The sequence below is a fragment of the Apteryx rowi genome, unplaced genomic scaffold (genome assembly GCF_003343035.1).
Source record: "Apteryx rowi isolate R43461 unplaced genomic scaffold, aptRow1 scaffold_6, whole genome shotgun sequence".
NCBI classification, from domain to species: Eukaryota; Metazoa; Chordata; class Aves; order Apterygiformes; family Apterygidae; genus Apteryx; species Apteryx rowi.
The window spans coordinates 6,658,856-6,678,991 of NW_020450871.1; the positions used below are offsets into that span (position 1 = coordinate 6,658,856).

General features: G+C 36.7%; 2 protein-coding genes across 2 annotated transcripts in view; one reads left to right on the forward strand and one right to left on the reverse strand.

The window, feature by feature from the left end:
* EIF2AK1 (eukaryotic translation initiation factor 2 alpha kinase 1) overlaps positions 1 to 20,130 on the reverse strand; it is a 20,668-nt gene extending 538 nt beyond the window's left edge. The window contains exons 1-15 of the mRNA XM_026082934.1: positions 20,100 to 20,130; positions 19,566 to 19,728; positions 17,073 to 17,143; positions 16,468 to 16,604; positions 15,684 to 15,715; positions 15,084 to 15,183; positions 13,917 to 13,997; positions 13,417 to 13,516; positions 11,699 to 11,750; positions 10,599 to 10,968; positions 9,417 to 9,528; positions 7,131 to 7,237; positions 1,255 to 1,375; positions 1,057 to 1,136; positions 294 to 527 (exon numbers count right to left, since the gene is read on the reverse strand). Of these exons, the coding sequence (XP_025938719.1) occupies positions 294 to 527; positions 1,057 to 1,136; positions 1,255 to 1,375; positions 7,131 to 7,237; positions 9,417 to 9,528; positions 10,599 to 10,968; positions 11,699 to 11,750; positions 13,417 to 13,516; positions 13,917 to 13,997; positions 15,084 to 15,183; positions 15,684 to 15,715; positions 16,468 to 16,604; positions 17,073 to 17,143; positions 19,566 to 19,612 (1,644 nt within the window). The 5' untranslated portion in view covers positions 19,613 to 19,728; positions 20,100 to 20,130. The remainder of the gene's footprint in view (positions 1 to 293; positions 528 to 1,056; positions 1,137 to 1,254; positions 1,376 to 7,130; positions 7,238 to 9,416; positions 9,529 to 10,598; positions 10,969 to 11,698; positions 11,751 to 13,416; positions 13,517 to 13,916; positions 13,998 to 15,083; positions 15,184 to 15,683; positions 15,716 to 16,467; positions 16,605 to 17,072; positions 17,144 to 19,565; positions 19,729 to 20,099) is intronic.
* Positions 1,390 to 7,123, forward strand: ANKRD61 (ankyrin repeat domain 61). Its single transcript, XM_026083222.1, has 3 exons — positions 1,390 to 2,576; positions 4,152 to 4,351; positions 5,220 to 7,123. Exons 1-3 carry the CDS (start codon positions 2,355 to 2,357, stop codon positions 6,157 to 6,159), a joined length of 1,362 nt encoding a protein of 453 aa, XP_025939007.1. The 5' UTR covers positions 1,390 to 2,354; the 3' UTR covers positions 6,160 to 7,123.
* Positions 20,131 to 20,136: the final 6 nt, after the last annotated feature.

A 20,136-nucleotide genomic window follows, 5' to 3' on the forward strand; every position in this document is an offset into this window, starting at 1 on the left:
AAAAAAAAAAAAAAAAAAAAACAAGAAAACCCCACATCCTCAAGCTGTTTGTAAATCAAGTGTCCAGTCTTTCTTACTGTTATCTATATTTAATGGCCATTTACCTCCTTTAAGAGAATGGAGACAGTAATATAGTTGCCCAAATATAGTGATCAGAAAAATAAAATCTCTCAAGCACATAATCTTAAGTTATTAAAAAAAAAAAGGGCATAATAGAGACAGGGAAACTAAGGGGAGCAGTTCAAAGCAGTTTTCCTTATCCCATAAGAGGTGAGGTTATTGGCATAACTTACATGTTCTGTAGTATGAAACAGTTCACTTTCACGAAGTTGAGCAGCAGTTGGCCTTTGTGAAGATATCTTACTGGTTAGGAGTTTAACATACTTGGCTTGAACAGGCCATTTTTTGTAGAAAGTATTAGGAATGTGGTCATTCCTTAAATGCATGAGAACTTCTGTTCTTTCCATTTCTGTTCCAAATGGTTGGAAGAGTTCTAGCAGGATAACACCCATACTGTACATGTCTGACTGGAAAAGGGGTGAAGGAAAAGTTATGGGATAACTGATACTTTAAATTTATTTTAGATTTCTTTTTCTCCTAAACATATAATGATACAGACAATGATAAAGCTACTCAAATTCAAATCTCCATAGTTTCCTCAAGATGATCTTAGAAACGTAATTTTTGCATTAGTAGCAAACTAGAAGGCAAAGTTGAAATCCACATTTCGGAAAAAAAACATTAGAAGTAACAGCAGAAGGAATATTTACCAACTGTGATGTATTTACTTACTGAAAGACTTATGTTTTATTTCTATAATCTATCTTAAGTTTGCCTTATAGAAACAAGTAATTGTTACATTTCAGTTTTACTTTCAGTCTTTCTCTGTAGAGGAATAGTGCTATTAAACTTAAGCAGGTAATTTCTGAAAAATTACATTTGAAGTTCCACAGATAAACATGGCATGTTACTCTAGGCTATATCTGAATATCAGTGCCTAATCAGATAATATTTAATAGCATTTAAATGTGTTTATAGGAAAAAAAAAATCCCTACCTGGAAATCATAGTGAGATCCCTGCAATTGTTCTGGTGAGGCATAGAGGCAAGTACCCACTCCTGAAGTATGTGTCAGTCCTTTAAAAAGTCAGTTTAGAGTTACTCGTGTTCCCATTTTACTTATGAAATAAATATTAATGTTTTTAATATCATAAAAACTTAAACACTGAAACCTACTAAACTTTTTTTCTCGTACCATTTATCCTTTTTGTCTTAAGCCACTGGTCTGTATCATCCCAGAGGTGGTCTTTGCAGGCTAATCCAAAATCTCCTATTTTGACATGACGATCTGATCCATATAGAAAGATATTTCTTGGCTACAAAAAGAGATAGTATAAAACTTAAATATAAGGGATTACAAAATTTTATTCATCTGTTTCAAAAATCTATACCATCCAGTGTTTCAGAGGTAGAAGGCAATCATTAATTATTTTACATTTTCATTAGTGAGATAAAAACAAATTCATAGACAATATCAAATTCTACGTTAGCAACACCATTTGGGCAGAAAGACCACGTATGGAGGAGCTAGGAAAAGGAAGAAAAGCAAAACAGGTGCAATATAACAGTTAGTGGAAAGATAAACAAAGTACCTTTTTTTCTCCTCAGCAGGAAGTGGAAATTTGCAGAACAGTAATGTCAGGAGAGACATAATGCAAGAGAGGACAGTAAATTAGACCAACTGATATAGCAGGAAGAAGGACTAAATAGTATTTGTGGCCTAGGCATAATGTAAAACAAAACATACTTTTCTATAGCATGAGCACAGCCACAGCATGTTCCTTGGTTCTGGGAAACTTGTTATGAAAAAAGCCCAAAGTGATGAGAGCACTGACTGAGGAAAAACTGAAATAGTTTTATCTCTGTATTTTGGCTGTATGACCACCCAGACGAGAAATGTTAGCCTTATGTATCTAGGAAAAAGAAATACTTGCTAGGTAGAAGAAAAAGTAATATGAAATTACTATTTTTACTTAGTCTGTATATCACAAAGTTGCCGAACTTTACATCTGGATGAGAAGTGAAAGCTGTATTTCTTAGTACAATTTTTCCACTAAATACAAATTAGCACTAGCAATAAAACAAAGGGAACATAAGCCTTTTTTCCATTCTTAAGCTTTTGCTGGTTTTATAGTATTTTTTAAATGTTGCACTGAATAATGAAGTAACTTCAAAGCTATTCTAGAACCTGACACCCTACAACATCACAAAGAGCGACCCTGTTCAAGTGGCAGATTCCAAATCTGTTACTTCTGATTCTGTATTTTCATTACAAAAACGACAACTCCCTTGCCTATGGGTAACATAACCAAGGGAGCCCGTAGACATGCCACTCCCTTCATTTGCCCTCTGTTTTCCTATGGCCAGAGGAACAAGTCACACCTTGAACGGCTATATGAAGCCATAATGGAAGATGACAGCAGCACTGTTAAAGCTCTCCTAGCTGATTATCCTGTCAATGAACCCCTGAGTGCTTGGAAGGACCCTTACATCATAGATCTGCTCTCCTTCCAGGTAACCATTTGATCAAGATTATCATTTATGTGATTAAGAATACTTTTAGATTAAGACATTTACTACATTTATTTAAAATGAAAAAATCATTAAGAATCATTAAGTGGTTGCGATTTCTAAAAATGAGGGCCTGAAATCAGACTCCTAAATCTTAGTAAAACATAAAAGAAGTCACTGAGCTTGTCAGCACAAAGAAATATCACTTTGTGGAAAATCCAACATGGATCTCCAACAGAGCAGTACAGAAGCCTTAAACATTTCATACTTCTTTGAAGAGGTCGTGGACAATCCATTTACTTGGATTTCAAAAAGACACTTGACAAGATCCTCACGAAGCTCCTCAGTAAACTCAAATGCAGTGAGATAAAAGGGAAGGTTCCCACATGGATAAGTAACTGGTTTAAAGACACAAAAGAAAGGATAGGAATAAATGGTCAGCTTTCACAGTGAAGAGTATCATCAACTGATTGCGGTATGGATCTGTGCTGGGAACCATGCTGATCTTCATATTTATAAATGATTTAGAAAAAGGAGGGTGAACAGTGAGATGACAAAGTTTGCTGACAATACTATATTATAGCAATAAAGATGAGGTCTGAACGCAAAGAATTGTAGAAGGATCCTGCAGCATTTAGAAGCAGGCAGTTTAATGACAAAATAAATCATTGGAAATAAACATGAAAATGTAGATGATCCATGAAGGGAAAAACAATCCCAATTTTAAATGTATAACAACTGTCTCTGAATTGACTGTTATTGCTCAATAGTGGTGGACAGTTCTAAAAATGTCAACTTAACATGCAATACTGGTCCAAAAAGCATACTGAATGTTAGCAATCATTAGGGGGGAAAAGAAATAAAGCAGAAAACATCATTATGATACTACAGGAATTCATACACTGCCATCTTCAATACTGCGTGCAGTTCTGAGCCTCCTATCTCAAAAAGGATATGAGAGACCTGGAAAAAGGTACAGAGATGGGTGACATGAACGCTCCAAATTTGGAAGGGCTTCTATTCAAGGAATCAGTAAATATAAATCATGAGACAAACTGTTAGGTTTGATAAAGATTTAATAAATCATACATGGAATGGAAAAGGTGAGCAGGGAACACTATTCACTGTCTCTTCCAAAAAATGAAATAGGTGACATCAAATTATTGCTGGCAACTCAAAACTAGTTCGCTATGCATCCTTACTCACTGCATAGTTAAACTGTGGAGATATTGCCACAGGATGGCTTCTTAAAGTTCACACGAGTTTAAAAAACGACAAATTCTAGAAATATCCATAAACGGCTATTAATGAGATGCTACATGTAGTTCAAGAAGTCTATTAGCCACAAATGGCTGAAGGGTGGCAAAATATTTTGGATCACTACCTGCTCCTCATGCTGTTACATGGTTCCTGAGACATTCGCTATTGGCCCCCATCAGAGACAGAATATTGCACCAGATCCTTACTCCAACTTGATTTCCAGTACAATTTGTGGAAGACACCACATAGCTACATTTTATCAATCTTCCTTAATCCCACGCTGAATGAGGAAATTAGGAGCCTTTGCCTTAAAATGGCAACTATAAAAATGGCTGCAAAAATCACCTTCAAAATCAAGCACAAAATAGAAAAAAGTACATCAGAAGTATAACAACCAATACCCATAACTTGTTTCATTTTGTGCAGGATCATGCTAGCTCTCCAATTCACTTAGCTGCTAAGTACAGAAGAGAAAGAAGTTTGCAAAGTTTGCTAGAATCAGGTGCTGATCCAAAAATAAGGTAGGGCCCACGAAGACACTTATGCTGCATTCTATCAAGAATATACACACATGCATACTACCATTCAAAATCAATGTAACAGGTTCATTTGATTATTAAGACTATTTTCCTCAAACTATAATATACCCAAGTTAATATGGTGGAATCACCTCTATTCATCATTGAATGTGAAGTTTAATTTTGTTTTATTCAATTAATATAAACAGAAACCACCATCAGAAACAGTATCTGTTAATACAGTCACGTAACACTAATCATTATTGAATACATTTCTTACGCTGCAAACTGCCTTGTTACAATAATTAAAAAATATATAAATTCCTAAGCTGAAAATACAGTAAAAAGGGCAAGAATTAGTCCTAGCACTTGCTAAACTTTGCTGATTTGCAACACAAATTTGGCTACAGATTCAGCCCATTACACACTATAATCCATTCATCTAGACCCCCGAGTGCGGCGAGATTAAGTCACAGCTACGACGGACCTTCTGCCTGCCTCATGTAGTTCTTCCGCTCCTTCTGTGACCTTCGCTCACCTGGAGCTGAACTATGAAGTCTTATTTTTCACGCTATAAAACTGGGAAATAGAGGTCTGAAGGCGAACAACTTATGCACTCCTGCACAGAGGCGCTTTTGTTAGCAAAAATAATTTAATGACCTAGCTTTGGATAGGTCATGGCAACTCATAAAATTTGTTCTAACAACTGAACTTTTGGGATCTGTTACTATGTTATACCCTGCCAGTTCAGAAGGCTTAACCTAAGTCATCTTTAGCCTTTAAAATATTCCCCTGAAACACTTACTACATATAAGACACTTTGTTTACCTAATAAAAAGAAATTAACTTAAAACAATGCTTTGTGTTACAGAAATAACAGAGGCTACACAGCACTTCATCTTCTCCTACTAAATTTGCCTAGGACTTACACAGTTGGGACATCCATCTCTGGCAAACTCCAGAGAAATCAACCAACTTTACAACATAACACAGAAGAGCATCTCTGTACCTTGCACAAGGTAAAACATCATATAAATCCTGAAATGAGTAATCACAAAAATGACAGTCTTCTACATTTAGGCCGACAGTCTGAAGGCTTTCAAGCTATATCCATTCTTATTGAGCATGGTGCCAACGTAGATGACACGGACAAGTTTGGCAGGACAGCTCTTCACATAGCTGCAGAGTCACTAGATGAACAGGTAACAGCAACTCTAATCACCTATGGAGCAAACATTAATTTTGCCAATCCAAATTGTGGAAGAACTGCCCTTCATCTTGCAGTGTGCACAGCATCATTTAAAGCAAGCAGAATTTTAGGTATCAACACAGATTGCATCCATTTATTATTAAATAATGGAGCCAAAGTAAATATCCAAGATCATGAAGGACGAACAGCTATTCATGACGCTTGCTCAGGTGGCAGAAAGGAAATAGTTGATCTTCTATTAGAGTATAAAGCAGATGTGAACAGTTTAACAAGAGACGGACAATCTCCGCTCTTTTCATTTCTTCAGCACAGATCGAATTTAAAATATACGGCACTACTGAACAAGTTGCTAGGACTCTCATATCCATTGAGGTTAAGAGATAATCAAGGACATCTACCCCCTGGACTTCTGTTCTCAGAATTTCAAATACTGAAAGACTTTCTTATAACTTTATCAAAGAAACTACTGTCTCTGCAGGACATCTGCATCTTCACTGTTAGAAGAATATATGGTGAAAAGAACAAGTACCGGCTCAAAAACAGACTTCCAGAAATTGTATGGAATTCTTTATACAACTACCAGGACTTCTCAAAACTTTGAAAAATAAGGCCATGATGACACTATAAACAGGAGAGCAAACTAAAAAAATGTTAACCCTGAAACAGCCTGTAAAAAAAATTAAAATTAATCCAAAATGCACACTAATATTGTGTGTTTTGAAGTAAATCCAAATTTTCACATGTGGAGTTTTAAAAATCAAGATGATTTTTTTACCCTAATTTCCTCATATAGCTATTATATCAGATGCAGAAAACCTTTGTAGAAAGTAGAGTAGGAAAACAGACATTGAATTCCTTGATATTTGAGTCTATCAGATGAATTAGGGAAAGAAAAAGCAACATATATTCTACCCATGCTTATCATTCAAGCCAGCTGTAAGTCAAAACTATTTATGATTAGAGTATTGAAAAAACTATACAGGATCACATGAAGGCATCCTATTCTTATCCATTCCAAATGTATTTTTCTAAGTTTGTGCTTCATTACTTTTAATAGGAATGAAACCAAACTTTTCACTCCTTCACTGAAAGACACCTACAATTTCAGTTCGTTAGAGAGATAGCAACCATTTGAAAGAGAGCAATTATTTGCAACTAAGGGGGGGGGGAGATAATAACCACAATTTCAACGTATTTTCAAAAGCTAACTGATTTGCTGTTAGCAAATTTGAGGTGTATTCAGGGGGCTCTTTCTGATTATTTTTTCAATTACCTTAAAAAAAAAAAATCTGTTCATCCCTGGTTAGGACCAAAAAAATGGCTTGACAAGGAGGAGACATTGCCAGAGTTTCATCAGAATTTGCATTTAATTCAATGTAATCGAATAATTTGTTTATAGTAAGGTAAATATAGTACTTGTGTAGAGGAGAGAGCATATTTTTTGTACATAATGTAGCTAAATTCTTAAGTGCACAGGTTATCTCAAACTTAACTATGATGTTGCTTTCATTCTCCCATAATTCAAGTTATCTTTGCTTTCTTTAACCTCAAGTGATAAATTGATGAACTTACTTTAATGTCTCGATGCATCACTCCCATGCTGTGGATATAGTATACTCCTTCTAACAACTCCTGAAAAATTTTCATGGTCCAGCTGACATCCACCAGATGGTACGGACCTTAAAACAATTTGAAAACTAAATGATTTCAGGTGATTTTGCTGAGTTACTTTATATGTTTATGGTGGTATGTCTTGCTGGATTCAGTTTATTTATGAACTGGAAGGAATTTTTAACAGAATGAGTATAGTTCAAAAACTGGAATTTCCCATGGTTCTCCTAAGAGAGTATTTTGAAACAGCAAAGAGTCACTAAGCTCAAAATTCAAAAGAGGACAGTTATGGGACATGAACACACACATGCCTGAAAGATTCCTTCAACCCTCTGTCAAGATAGTTATTTGATTACGACTTTAACAGCCACAGACTCTAAAATAACTATCCTCACTATCTGTATGTTTGACTCTCTTGAATCCTGCTAGGCACCAATGATAACTGACAGTAGCAGTTTCCATAAACTAATCACACCTTTTGCAAAATTGCACTATTTCTGTCCGATTCAGAGAGCCTGTGAATTTAATTAAAAATAAATAAATAAAACCTATTCCCATCATTCTCATGGGATCAGAATGGTATATAAAAACTAAAAGCAAGAAAACATCAGGTAATCTTCTGTCTTATAAAATAAATCAAAGAGTTTAAAAATCATGAAAAAAACATGACTAAATCTTTTGCACGCTGTGAAATGCTGATGGACTCTCCTTAGTACCATCTTTGTCTGAGCACAGTGTCAGAGATGACTGTCATCTGATTACTATTTGCTGTGCACAACTAGGTCTAGCTCCACCTCTCTCCTTTCTTATCAAAATAATCTCAATCTTTTCTACTGTTTCTCATTCAAAAATTTGTTTTCCATTTAATCTCTTTCTACTGTCTTTTCTTTAACTCTTTACTTCTATGTAAGTGTTGGATTGGAAGGGAAAATATAATTCCAGACAAAACCATATTAATTTGCATGATGTCATGCTTTCTGTATTAGTTTGCACCCTTCTTTTTTGAATCCTAATCCTTCTACTGTTGTGCTACCCTCTGAAATTTCCAAATCTTCTCTAGCTGTCCTAATTAAATTTACCTGGAAATTTACCATTTCATTGTTTTTACCATTTCCCAAATTATTATTTTAGTAAACTATACTACTTTTCACTCTAGACTCAGACCTATCACAGTCTGTTGCCATTTTGAAAACTCATCATTTACTCCTACTTGGTTTTCTGTTTCTTAACGTCTAATATAGTATTTTACATTTCCTCTCATAATGCCTATGGAAAGTATTTGAAAATGGCGTTTTGTAAGGTCAAACACCCTAGTAATTCCATCATTCCCTGACTGGGCACATCATCTCTTAGTTTATGAAAACTAAAAAGACTAGGAGTACAGGAGAGATGAGTGGAAGCCATCAGATGGGGGAAAACGGTTAGCTGCCAAACCTCATTCCAGGACTGAATGGAACAACAGTTTCATCTTAATAATGATTAAATATTAAAGAAACATTTTTGTGTTACAGTTCACACCTTACAATCTGTTAAGTATATACATTTTTATACAAGCACCATAGAGAAAGGAATATATCTCTAATGCTTTAATAGACCTGTTCTTCCAGGTGTCAACAATTACTGAAGATGGCTTGGTACCTCAGGACATAAGAACTCCTCCAGCCACTCAAATTAAGTAAAAGTTAGATCCTTCAGACCAATGCGAATAAGCCTGGGCAGTGGTTCTGAGTCTTAGGAACAAACTTAAGGGTTTTTAAGGATGTTGTAGCCTCTCTGGAATGGGGAAAATATAAATGCATCCTCTAACAGATAAATTAGCCTGTGCTGAGCTCTATTTTGCAGCAACTAGACTACTACCAAAGCAAAATCTCAAATATCTAAATAGCTTACTAAGAAAAAGCAGATCTTCGCAATCAAAATTCTACTCCAAATAAGTAATATTGCCCAGGAACAGATCCCTTCAGGTAACACCGATGCCTCAGGGATATAGTCATTCTTTTTTGGAGAATTGTCTAAAATGCATGAACTTAAATCTTTTTTTACTAACACCTATTATATAAAGGTTCCATACTCTTCACTCTAGCAGCTATTTGATTAAGTGAAAGAAGAATATAATTATCAAGATCCATATTATAAACTGCTGCAGTAAAAATATAAAATCAGGTAAGTGGACTTCCAATTAGTGGAAAAAAAAAGTATTTGCTTTATATTGAATTAGTAAATTTTAAAAACAGTGATGAATCTTACTGGAAGTTTCCTCTCTTCTCTCACTGCATCTCTTATTGCGGTCAACAATCCAGTCCCACAGGGAGATTTCACACAGTTGCATTTGAATATAAAGCATCAAACGATACTCCGCCTAACAGAAAAATACTGGTCCATAATTTTGCCACTGTAATAAAAACAGTATTTCCTTACACATTTTCTTTAAAGCTAGTAAAAACAAAATTCAGTTTTTAAATTAAAAATCAGCTACCAAATGGACAGCAAATACAGTATTACTAATCTACTGCATTTAAGAAGCAGATGCAACACTGCTACCTTGTTTTAGCTTTCTGCTTTTTCCTCAAATTTTAACAACAGTTTATAAAGCTTATGGTAAAAGCTAACAAAACAGCCTGATAGGTACTTTAGCTGAAGACTACTTTTGTTTTTTTTTTCTAGACATACTGAACAGAGATGCATTTTGACTTAGAAGAATAAGGTAAATTAATATAAAACACTAAAAAATGTCAAACTCTTGACATGAATTTTATGATTTATTAGCATGAATATGTGACTTTGTTTACAATAATGTATTGGTTCATTTGATAATTGGACAACTCAAGCAAACGTCTGCGAAATCTGGGATTTCTGCAAGAGGGAACTCCAAATGACAGCAAAAGCTTGAAACACTCCAGAGCAGGCTATGCTATACAAAACAATTCAGTGGTGCAAATACCAACAAAGTCCTAGAAGCATAAGCAGAGTGGTGATTCCCTGGCCTGTTCCTGCTTCCCTCTCTTTCACAAGTAATACCAACCAATAAGTGTTTAATCTTACACTGTACAGGTACCACATTACACACCTAGATGCTTTGATAATATCTGGGTCAGCCATCATTACTGAATGTGGAAGATTTTCAAGTTTGATGATATTTTACGCAAGAGTAGTATTTTTTTTATTCATACAGGTGCTTTGAAAGGACCCAGGATGTCAAATACACAGAGACCGTTCTTGTATGCTGAATTTTAGCAGGTCCTCTGGTTAGCTTCCCTGTAATGGTAGTATCCACTTAAAGCAAGAATTTTCTGTATTTTTGGCTCTAATCCCAGTCATTTCATTTATAAAATTTATTATTATAAATCATTCCTATGTCTACCTGATTCTACTTTGCAAACATCATCAGATAAGACCCCAGTAAATATATTTAAAGAGAACTCCATTTACCTCAAACTCTCCACATAGAGCTACATCCGTCTGAGAGTTTTCTTCAATGCAGGACTTACTTCCAGTGCTACTGTCTTTATCCAGACTAGAATGAGGTCCATATGATGAATGATTTTTAAAATCACTTGATGTACTGTCAACATTACTTGTAGAGTCTTCTTGTAATTCTACAGATAATTCACATTTATTTGGTTTTGTATATACTTTATTATTGCTGTTAGTAAAATCACTCCTTACATTCATATTTTGCACTGATTCATCATCCAGATTTTTAAGACGGGTACTATCATGGGACTCCTTTTCCTGTGAGGCAAGGTCAGCAAAGATAATCGAACTATCACTTTGCACACTTTGAATGTGACAGTGATCACTGAAAAGAATAAAGTAAGGGAGAGAAATCAAAATATGTACAGTTTTATACCATCTATTTGTGATATGGGATTGTCAAAACTTTTTTTTTTGATTGCAAAATGCATTCCAGAGAAAGAGTTGAGCTGCTACCCCATATAAAACTTTATGATCACATAATCAGCAGTGTAGGCTCCAGCCTTTCTAATACCTTCCCCCAGCACAAATATCTGACGTCTGACACAGACAGCTCATAGATACGTACATGCCTAGGTCACCGTATTCACTGGGCAGAAGTAAGATGCATCTCCTTTTTCTTCCAGTTAGTAACACTGTAATACTGCCCGTTGGACTCAATCTCCTTATGGAAAGAGCTAATCTACATTTTTCTGAAAAACAAACCTCCCCCCCCTTTCTAATAAGAAACTTCATCTAATAAAACCCCAGAGTTATTAGCAAATGATGGTGAATAGCACAAAACTTTTGAAATAAGCTTGGAGCCCAGTACTACGGTCAGGCACCCAGAAATCCAAAGATCTAAACAAGGTAGAAGTATCAGACAACATTCTTCAGCTTGTGCAACCAAAAGGGAAAACAATGGCAAGGATAATTAACACTTATGTGGTTATAATTTGGAAGTAAATAGCACTTCTGTAAATACATGCTGAATTCTGTAATCTTTTAACGTTATTTAAAAACAAACCGTATGCTGAGGCCAAATAAACACTATCATTGAGGTTTATAATACTTACTTGCCACTCTCTTGTTCCAAAGACAATGACTGCAAGTTCATTATTGCTTTATCTATTGGATGAAAAGATAAACATGGTATTTTATAAAACAAAGCACGCATACATCTACCACAAATTAACATTTAAGCTATACTATCTTACTGAACTTACAACTTCACTATCTGCAAATATCTTTCTCTTTTTTTGCTGTTGCAAAAGGCATTCCTCATTTTACTAAGCAACAACCCTGCCTAATTCATTTTTCCCATCTTTTTCATGAAATAAGAAGAAAATAAATGTTGTTAAGAGATCACTGAAAGGACTGTCCTGGGCTCTTTTATACATTTATCCAGATTTCACTTTTAAGAAGTTAGCCAGTTCAAAATCAGGGCTTATAATGTACATAAAGATACACAGAGTTAAAGAAGCAGCTACATAAGGCATGACCCTTGGCGTCACCCTGCCAGTGTTTTGGACATACCTGATATTTTGGAAATAATTTTCATTAAAATTGCATATTTATGTGAAAAAGACAGCAGTTTGGTTTGGCACACATGGGTTTTAGAAGCAAAGATGAAATAACCCATTTTGTAAGCTAAAGGAAACCATGAGTACCACAGGACCTACCCATGTATCTAGTTAGGTATCCATATTATCAGCATTAAATGCTTGTGAAATACTTCTAGAACTAAGAAGTTACATCCTTCAGCATTCTCAGTATCAGAGTAAAAGCCTTGGCTGTTTTACTATATTACCAACTTCCTATACATTTCCTTTTGTGCTCATAGCAGACTGGGGGAGTCAAGTTAATGACCTGGAAAGCAATGAAGTCATATACAGGATAAGCAAACCTCCCACTAAGAGAGGATAAAAGATTTAAATGCTAAAGACTTCCAGAAGAGAACAACAAAGAAAGGGACCAGCGGATTAGGATTAGAAAGGGACCAAAGGACAAAGTGTGGGAAGGACTGAGAAAAGAGAAACTGAAGAGAGAAAAGTCGGGCAGGAAAGAAGATACACAATGAAAATAAAGGTAGATGAATTCTGAACAGTTTCAGGCAGTAGCTGATATCCAAAAAGAGATTGCTCTACCACTGCAGAACTATGAAACTAAATTCATCAGTTTTTTTAAAACTCTCTTGTGGAAAACAGAGTAAGAGGGCATTCTATTTTTTTGCTGTTAAATTACTTCCAGGTTCTTTCAGTTTTTCTAAACTGCTTTCTAAAATGTTCCGAGACAGAAAAGAAGAGGAGCATAGTGGGAGGTCTATCCTAGCTCTGTCACAGCTTTGAGATTTCAAAACATGTTAGCAAATTTGTGGATTTTTTTCCTCTACTATTCATTATACAGCACTTTCCCCCCATACATCTGAAGTAGTTTGTTTCCCCGGTATTCATTCTTCTCCTAGTCAACTCACTACTTCTCGCATTAAAAGTTTTTCATAGTATTCCGCTGAATTTCGCACAACTTTAAAATCCTCTTCAAATATCAGCAGAAGTGAAGCTAACACTTTCACACCTCCAAATTCATCATTACATAACAAGTAAGTTATAAAACTAGAGACTGATGTGCACAGAGGGACATCAGGACCTGGTGTTCATTTCTAGTTTGTTTTTTGTTTTTATGTTTTAAGGAGGAAAAAACAGTTATTTTATCAAAGAAGTTAATATTATCCCGCAAATTAATAGCACAGATATTATAAGCCAGATGCAAGAATTATACAATATGCTGTACTTCCCTTTTGGGCATACTGTTTGAACATGTTCCATCCAAGCAGTGTGATAGCCTACAATATTAGGGTGCTCCAGCCCAGCCAGCACTTTAACTTCTCGTAGTACCTAAAAAAAACAACCAAGAAGAAAGAATATTATTGTCCTTTATTCTGAGTGCTTGGTAAACCCAGGAGCTAACAAAACACAGTACGTTCCTAGAGAGAAAGAATAATCACTACAATAAAGGAGAAAATTTGGGAGATGTAAGACAAATTATGATTTTATAACTGAAGAGATGATCAAATTCAAGTTAATGATATGCTTCTTTTAATGGACTTAAATCTCTCTCAATTACTCTCTTCTACTAGATATAGTTAGGGTCAAATATTTAGAAACTCAGAATACACCTTATGAAAAACAGCTGATGCATCTAATATTTTGGGAAACATTAACTGCATTACTAAATCAGATTGGAATCAGTTACAGCACGCAGAGAGTTAGAGGTGATTGACAGGAAAAATAATACCTTCATGCAGTCTCTTCTTGTAGCCTTCTTAATGTTAATTCTTTTAATAGCATAGAACTGACCATCTAATTTGTTTCTGACCTGAACACAATTATAAAAGGACAAAATTAGAATTTAATGCATTTAAATTAATGTGTTATTAAATCCTTTAAAACCAACCATTTTCTAAAAATTAAATTCTACTCTCTCCTCAGGTTACCTTTCACCCATATCAGAGAAGGACTCTGGGATTAGACCCTAGCTGTCTAAAAGATGGACACTGTTTTTGCCATATTTCAGGAGTGTAAACATCTAATCCAATCTGCATGAAATACAAAAGTCTACACCTATTTTTCCATCAATGAAAAAAATGCTGTCCATATTGATTTCCAGCTCTAATTCATAGATTAGTCCAAATATTCTGACTAGCAATAGGTTGACAAATTCAACATCACACCCAAATGTTCTAAAACACCAGTAAACAACCCAAGTACATGCTTTATGACCCAAAATTGAGTAATCTTACATATTCTAATATTTTAGAGATATAAAACATATTCACTATAATAACATCGTTGATTAAAAAAAAATTAGTTTCCTTCTTCTGAAAAAGTCCTAATAAACACCCACACACTCATCTAATACTAACGGGTCCTGGTAACTGCTTAACCAGGTTCTCAATAAATCTGTGAGACAACAACTGCCATTTACATATGGCACTTACCACATGGGGAACCTTAAGTTGGCCCTATAGTATAAGTATTTAGTACAATTCATCATTAGGTTGGTCAGTTTACATTCAAATTAATGCTGCTTTCTTTTTAACAAGCCACAACCAGAATGTGGGAGTGTGGGGACTAACCAGTTTCTGTCACTGTTTTAAATCAATATACCAGAATATTTCATATGAGAAGTAAGAGTTTTAATTCATTGTGTAAGGTTCAAATTACACAAAAGTAAAATATGCTCTATCTCCTGCTACTTATAAACGGAAAACAGAAACCATCACCAAGCATCTTTTGAAACAAAAATCCAACATCCCTTAGATGTACAGGTTTGCACCTGTTCCATTGGACAATGCATATTTTTATTTTTCTATTAGAAAAAAAAACAGTCAAATCAATAATCCTAAATTTAAAGAAAAACTAGCTACTAACAAATCAGTTATAAATGGAGGATAAAGAATACCTTGTATACTTTACCATATCCTCCTTTTCCTAGCCTTGCAATCTCATCAAATTCATTCAAGTATCGTGAAGTCTGTGATTCAAAGAGAACTTCTTTTCCCCTAATCAAAAAAGGTAGGCTACATTAAGTCAAATAACAATTTGTAAGTAAGGTACTTTATAAGCTACAGGTATAGACAACCTAGAAATATTATTTATATTATGAAAAGAAGAAAAATATTTTGATAGTGCTATAGTGAATAGTGAAAACCAGCAGACTCAGCAACAGCATGCACATGGACAGTTACTGTGAGAGTAATTTTATGTGCTACAAATCCATGCCCTGAGTTAACCTAAAGGTTAAAATGACTTCTTTATGTTTATGCCTGACAATTTTCCTGTATGGTCCCACTAACTATGAGATTTGTATTGAAGAAGAAGTTTTCCCCACATCATAATGACAGATTTCAGAGAAATTTTCACTTTTGTGATATGTTTCATAGACAAAATATGAAATGCAGTCTTAATTAAATTCAGAATAGGTAGAATTGATTATTTATGGAGCACAGAACTTCAGAGAGAGAGTTAACTTTAATACCTACTAAACACTTCAAATACATACCCAATTGCATGAGAATCTCCATTATCAAGCTCCTATGAAACAACAAAATCCAACGTAAAAACATGCCACGCAGAGTAATAGGCTTACCATGCCGTAACTATGAACATTAGCGTGAACAGCTTAATCAAAACAATCAAAACAGAAACTACAACTATGTTCTTAGAAGAAAATGAGGTTACAGATTCACTCTGCACAGAGCTCCACCAAATTAAAGTACTATTATCCCACCAGCAATCTGTTAACATCTCTCTACTGGAGAGATTATTGCCCTTTAGAGTTCTGTTGGTGAACAGATATGAGAGCACTAAAATGTGCTGAAGACAAAATTAACTAGCTTAGCTCAAACAGCTGATGAGCTAACTGGTCTGATTCAGCCTGAAGCACATTATACAGTGCACAAATTATGCCCTTCACTAAATTAAATATGAGGGCGTTGACATAATCAAATGGAACAGTTAGAGTTGGAAAAGGATGCATGTCCATTGTCTTAAAATCTGGTGCAATACTTAAAACATTTTGCCTGTTCTTTAAAATGTATAAATACGTATTTTAATTTAATAAGGAATAAAATACTGCTGGCTTCGAAAGCTTTGGTTTGCACCTTTTGATCCAGAGCCTTCCCTCACACTGGCCCCAACAGTCAAGTTAGAATTGAAGTACCATTTGGTACAATTATGGAAACACCCAATCCAATATTAAAAGAATCCCAAAGCAAAAGCTGCTTTGGACACACTGATGTGTTAATTCCTTAACACAAAACTTGCCAAAGAAATTTAAAGCTTACCCCATTAAGTATTTGTCGATTAGCTGCTTTCATTAGTTCAGTAATGGCTCTATTATGCTGCAATCTTACAGTACTAAATTCATCACAGAAAGCAAAAGGAGAGAGCAACCCTGTTCTCGTGAAAGCCTGACGAAGTACTGTACAAAGGAATAAAAAAAGGTCACTTTAAAGAAAGTCTGCCACTAAGACCATGCAAACAAGTGTTCTTTTTAAATGAGAAAACTTTATTTGATAGCATGTCTGGAAAACTGCACACTCAGTCACTTCTACTCCAATGCCTTTTCCCACACTCCTTGCAATCAAAACTAATTAAATCCAAACTAGAGCTACTCTTGTGGGAATCTCCTTTACTTTTGCATAATACAGTTTTTGCTACCCCCTTCATCATCCAGACTGTTTCTCCTCTTCTTCCTTACCTCGGCAGATAAATTATACAAATATCCACCCATTCACTTACTTGTTTCCCTTGGACTAATTTTGCTCATTCAAAAGAGAAATTCAAAGCACGCTCACAATTACGAGGACACATGCTTCTAGCAAAAAGCAGCAGTGTCTTTTTTTTTGCTAATTCACATATGAACTCACACATTTGTGCACATACTTGCCATAAAGAACAAAGTCAGCTTTTTTATCCCCCTCAAAGCAGCACATCATTCTCAGCTTGAAGAAAACAAAGCTATGGCAAATAGAAAAATAACAAATACTGAAGATGGGTGAAATTGTGAAGATGCTACAAAAGCATACTTAAAAGTTTTTAGGTGTTCTAAGGTCTTAAAACAGACTTACTTGTAAGGATTGTTGCAGATGTTTCTTTAGTACCAGTATTTCAAAACCAACCTATTACTTTATAACACACACAAAATTTACTGAAAACAAACCTATAAGAAACCAGTGGTTTTGCTATACAAGACTTATGAACACAATTATGTACACCGGAAGAGTGGGGAAAAAAAAAACACACCAACATATATATGCTAGTCAAAACTGCAAAACCAATATGGCTACATCAATATATATATATATTTTTTTATTAACGTGGTTTATTCTGCTCGGGAAACTGATTGAAGCTATGCCAATGGAGAAACGACATCTTCTACAGAAGTAAACTGGGCAGCCAAGCAGCTGCACAGCGCAGAAGGTGCCTGGGGTGGACCTGGCCCCATTGCTGTGTGGAGCGTCAGGGTGAACATGTCTTGGCCAAGGCCCTAGAGAGGGACAGTGTCACGAAGCATCCAAGGACCCGCCAATCACTTGTAAGGTAAAATCCTATTGGCTAAATAAAACAAAAAACCCCAATGTTAAGATGCTACAAGCCTTCTCATTGGCTGAGTTGTTATAAGACTACGCAGCAGGTAAGTCCTTGGTCACGCTGTGGCAGAGGTGGCAATGGAGCAGCAGCTCTTGCTCTCCCGCTCTCTACCAGGGTGCTTGTGATCACACTCACAAAAGCAAATTCGGTCTAGGCTAGCCTGCTGGTTAATTTAGTTCATTTCTTTTAAAATTTTATTTCCAATTTTTTTCCCCTCCCCAATTCCTTTTTTCCCCCTCCCTCCTTCCTCCCCAATTCTTTTATTATTACTATTTTACTTTGGACATTTAATGTAGAGATACAGGGTATCAGTATAGGTCATTCTATACCTTTACAGAGTACCTAGATATAGGATATCAGTATAGGCCAAGTTTACTCAATTTATAGGGTTAAAAATCAAGATTTCTTTTTCTAATTATTATTTATTTAAATATCGTAATGTAAGTAAGTATAGGGATATCTGTATAGTGTTTCTATATGGCAAAAATCTAGTGTCCCCCACAATTCAAAATTTTTTCTGCTCCCTTCTAATTCCTTTTTACTTGATTTGATTATTTTACATTTTGACATAGAGTGGATAGATATAGAATACCAGTACAGGACAGTCTATAACTTTATAAAATTAAAAATTGATTTTTTTCCACAAATATTACTTATTTAACATATCAAAGCAGGCAAGTGTTAGGATATCACTATAGTGTTTCTATAGGGTAAATATCCAGTGCCCCTTCCTCCAATCCATTCTTTTAATTTTTTTTTTCCTTGATCTATGATAAAGTAGATAAGTGTCAGTATATCAGTATAGGTCAACACTACCTCTCTAGAGCAAACTCTGATTTACAGGGTAAAAATCCAACTCCTCCAATCCAATTTTTCCTTTTTAACATTTTACTTCTCTTGACCTATCATGAAGTAGACAGGTATAAGGATAGGGATACAGGTTGTCTTATACCTTTACAGGTGTAGGCCAACTTAGGCCTTTATAGGGTGACTTACACTTATATTATTATTTATACACTTTATTATCACTTACAAAGATATAGTAAGACTGAAGGCAGAACATCTACATCAGACTAACTCATGAGGGAAGAGACGACAGTTGTCTGTACTGCTCTTACTGGATACTATACAGGGCTTCACTTGTACAAATAACACATTAGATTCGCTTTTAGTTTCTAGAATTATGTATACCAAGAAAGAAAAAAAAAAGATAATTTCCCAAATGCATTAAGTATGTACTTAATCAAACAAAATACCTAAAATAAGTCACATACCCCAAAGACAGATTTCCAAAGAAATACCTCACACCTAAGAAAGCAGGCTTACAGCGTTATGTCAAAAGATTTTACTAGGAAATAAAGGACTTTCAAAAGTATCTACTCTGATATCCACAGAACATACTTTTGAAAGATGTACTGAAAACTATGCTACAGCTATTTCCTGAAAAACGCTTCTGTCAGATTCCTCTCTCTCACCTGTGTTTTTCGGTCAGATTTAACATATCCACCGAGCGCAGTCTTTTACTCAAATTAACCTTTTACCCTCCTCGTGACGCATCTGCCACGATTCAGCCGGAGCAGAGCTGCCTGCGCCTCGCGCCTACACCAGCCCTGGCTCACTACTCCGCAAAGGAGCGCCGGCCCCCGCTGCCGGCCAGGCGGGTGGAGGGCTCCCACCCTCCCCTCGGGCTCCCTCTCGTCCCCAGGGCATGAAGCGGTTTTCCGCCACCGCGGGGCAGGCGGCTCGGGGACACGGCGCGGCTCGAGGCGGAGGAAAGCGCCGCTCTTACTCACTGCGGAAGAGGCAGCGGGAGCGCACGGGGCTGTGCGTGTACATGTGGCAGAGGTGCTCCAGCAGCGACGCCAGCAGCAGCTGGTTCTGCAGCGTGGAGGTGAAGGTCACGAAGCGCTGCGAGCCGTTGGCCACGCGCAGCTCCGCGGGCACGTCCGACTCTGCGGAGGGGAGGCCGAGCGCCGCTCAGCGCGGGATCGCGGCGCCCTTCCGCCCCCCGCGCGACCGCGGCGCCACGCGAGCAGCTGAGGAACGACGAGCTTCAGACGTTAACCGGCGCCCAGTTATGGCTGGTTTATATAAGTGCGTGTGAGAAGACACGAGGGGAGAGGCCAGGACTACCGGGGCGGGGGGGCAGTTACCTCAGGGAGCGCCGCGGGGCGGGGCGGCGCGCGCGGCCTGACCCGCTCTTGCATCACCCCGCCCCGCGGCCGCCGCTTCCTCAGGGCGCGGGCGGATTTACCCCCCCCAGGGAGCCGCCCGCTCCCCCCCTTCCCGCCGGGCTCCCGCGGCGCCGGCGGGCCCCGCTCACCGTCAAAGCGCGGCTCCGGGCCCTCCTCGGGGAACTC